The sequence below is a fragment of the Mustelus asterias genome, unplaced genomic scaffold, assembly GCF_964213995.1.
Source record: "Mustelus asterias unplaced genomic scaffold, sMusAst1.hap1.1 HAP1_SCAFFOLD_4065, whole genome shotgun sequence".
In the NCBI taxonomy this organism is placed as follows: domain Eukaryota; kingdom Metazoa; phylum Chordata; class Chondrichthyes; order Carcharhiniformes; family Triakidae; genus Mustelus; species Mustelus asterias.
Window position 1 is genome coordinate 20,711 of NW_027594010.1, and position 2,551 is coordinate 23,261.

The 2,551-nt window shown below is 61.1% G+C and overlaps 1 gene segment (V, D, J or C); it reads left to right on the forward strand.

Annotated features, from left to right (window-relative positions):
- Positions 1-1,163: 1,163 nt before the first annotated feature.
- Positions 1,164-1,687, forward strand: LOC144490935 (T cell receptor alpha variable 17-like; the record flags this gene model as incomplete). The annotated part of the segment is given in 2 exon segments: positions 1,164-1,221; positions 1,406-1,687. Coding segments are annotated over 2 exon segments (340 nt in total), but the record flags the coding sequence as incomplete, so codon positions are not given.
- Positions 1,688-2,551: the final 864 nt, after the last annotated feature.

Consider the following 2,551-nt stretch of genomic DNA (forward strand, 5'->3'; position numbering starts at 1 on the left):
CGGGCAGTCGGGGGGCGGGCAGTCGGGGGGCGGGCAGTCGGGGGGCGGGCAGTCGGGGGGCGGGCAGTCGGGGGGCGGGCAGTCGGGGGGCGGGCAGTCGGGGGGCGGGCAGTCGGGGGGCGGGCAGTCGGGGGGCGGGCAGTCGGGGGGCGGGCAGTCGGGGGGCGGGCAGTCGGGGGGCGGGCAGTCGGGGGGCGGGCAGTCGGGGGGCGGGCAGTCGGGGGGCGGGCAGTCGGGGGGCGGGCAGTCGGGGGGCGGGCAGTCGGGGGGCGGGCAGTCGGGGGGCGGGCAGTCGGGGGGCGGGCAGTCGGGGGGCGGGCAGTCGGGGGGCGGGGCAGTCGGGGGGCGGGCAGTCGGGGGGCGGGCAGTCGGGGGGCGGGCAGTCGGGGGGCGGGCAGTCGGGGGGCGGGCAGTCGGGGGGCGGGCAGTCGGGGGGCGGGCAGTCGGGGGGCGGGCAGTCGGGGGGCGGGCAGTCGGGGGGCGGGCAGTCGGGGGGGCGGGCAGTCGGGGGGCGGGCAGTCGGGGGGCGGGCAGTCGGGGGGCGGGCAGTCGGGGGGCGGGCAGTCGGGGGGCGGGCAGTCGGGGGGCGGGCAGTCGGGGGGCGGGCAGTCGGGGGGCGGGCAGTCGGGGGGCGGGCAGTCGGGGGGCGGGCAGTCGGGGGGCGGGCAGTCGGGGGGCGGGCAGTCGGGGGGCGGGCAGTCGGGGGGCGGGCAGTCGGGGGGCGGGCAGTCGGGGGGCGGGCAGTCGGGGGGCGGGCAGTCGGGGGGCGGGCAGTCGGGGGGCGGGCAGTCGGGGGGCGGGCAGTCGGGGGGCGGGCAGTCGGGGGGCGGGCAGTCGGGGGGCGGGCAGTCGGGGGGCGGGCAGTCGGGGGGCGGGCAGTCGGGGGGCGGGCAGTCGGGGGGCGGGCAGTCGGGGGGCGGGCAGTCGGGGGGCGGGCAGTCGGGGGGCGGGCAGTCGGGGGGCGGGCAGTCGGGGGGCGGGCAGTCGGGGGGCGGGCAGTCGGGGGGCGGGCAGTCGGGGGGCGGGCAGTCGGGGGGCGGGCAGTCGGGGGGCGGGCAGTCGGGGGGCGGGCAGTCGGGGGTCGGGCAGTCGGGGGTCGGGCAGTCGGGGGGCGGGCAGTCAAGCTGATTGGAGGTGTTTTACAAGTGTCGATAGGATCCGACATGAAGCTCAGCTTCGCTTTAGTGATCATCTCCCTGGATTTCTTACTCTTCCCTCAGTGTAAGTGGTCGCTATTTCTGACAGCGATATTTCACACATTAGCAATGCTATGTTCTGTTAAATAGTATTCTGTTTTGTTGTTATCTTGTATTATGCATTCAATTGTTCTTTATTGTGCAACATTGTATTGCAGTATGAGATTTTAATTTTATGATGTTGTTGCATATCTACATATCCTTCCCAGATGCCGCTGGTAGTGAAGAGGTATCACAGTCCCCAGAGTCTGTGGTGGTTACCGAGGGAGACCTAGCATCGTTGAACTGTTCCACTACAGCAGCTGGACTGGTCCTACAATGGTACAGACAATACCCGGACCGAACCGTGCAGCACCTGGTGAGCGGTACCAGCGATCAGGGCAGGATCAGGGCTCGGAACATTGTTGCAGAGAAACGAAGCGCTCTGAGTGTCGGCGACACTCGGGTGACAGACACTGCTACCTATTTCTGTGCAGTGGAGGCACAGTGTTGTAAAGATTAATGCGAGTCGTACAAAAACCGATAGAGGAGCAGTCCTGACAGTTTGTCGCCTGTGCTTCATCAAAGAGATAGACATTTTATAAACTTTATTGTAGTAAATCCAGTGAACAACACAGCCCTCCCGAGGACAGCCCAATCCCTCTGTACCTCAGAATTTTGTAATCTTTCACCGTTTAAATATTAAGTGTATTTTATATTCATCCTGCCAATATGGACATTTTCACATTTGACCACATTATACTCAATTTGGCGGAGCTTTGCCAATTCACTTAACCTACTTATGTTTATTTACCGTATCCTTACACGCACTTCACCATTTATCTTCCTACCTATCTTTGTGTTGTCTGCAAATTTAGCATCCATATCTGTTCTGTAAATATTACAGTGTATTCTAACAATTAATCCAGTTCTCCTTGATTACTGCTCTGTGACATATCACTGTGTATTCCAACAAGCAATGCAGTTCTCTTAGATTTCTGCTCTGCTACATATCATTGTGTATTCCAACAATTAAAGCAGAGTTCTCCTGCATTACTGCTCTCTATCCTTTAACCGTGTAATTGAATAATTCATCCTGTTCTCTTGGATTATGGCTCCCCAACATATCCATGTGTTATGGAACCCGCTCCTGAAACAGTGAACACAAAAACACGGTGAGGGATCGCCCTCTGGTGGTGATGTGAGGTAAATGGGAGATCAGTGAATTCTCAGATTACTGGAAGATCTTGTTGCAGGATTTTGCTGCTGTATTTTTTCTTGTTCTCATGATTCTTATTATAATATACTTAAATTCAGGTGGACCCATGCACGGAACTAATACGAACTTCAGTCTGAATCCTCATCAATTAATTGCT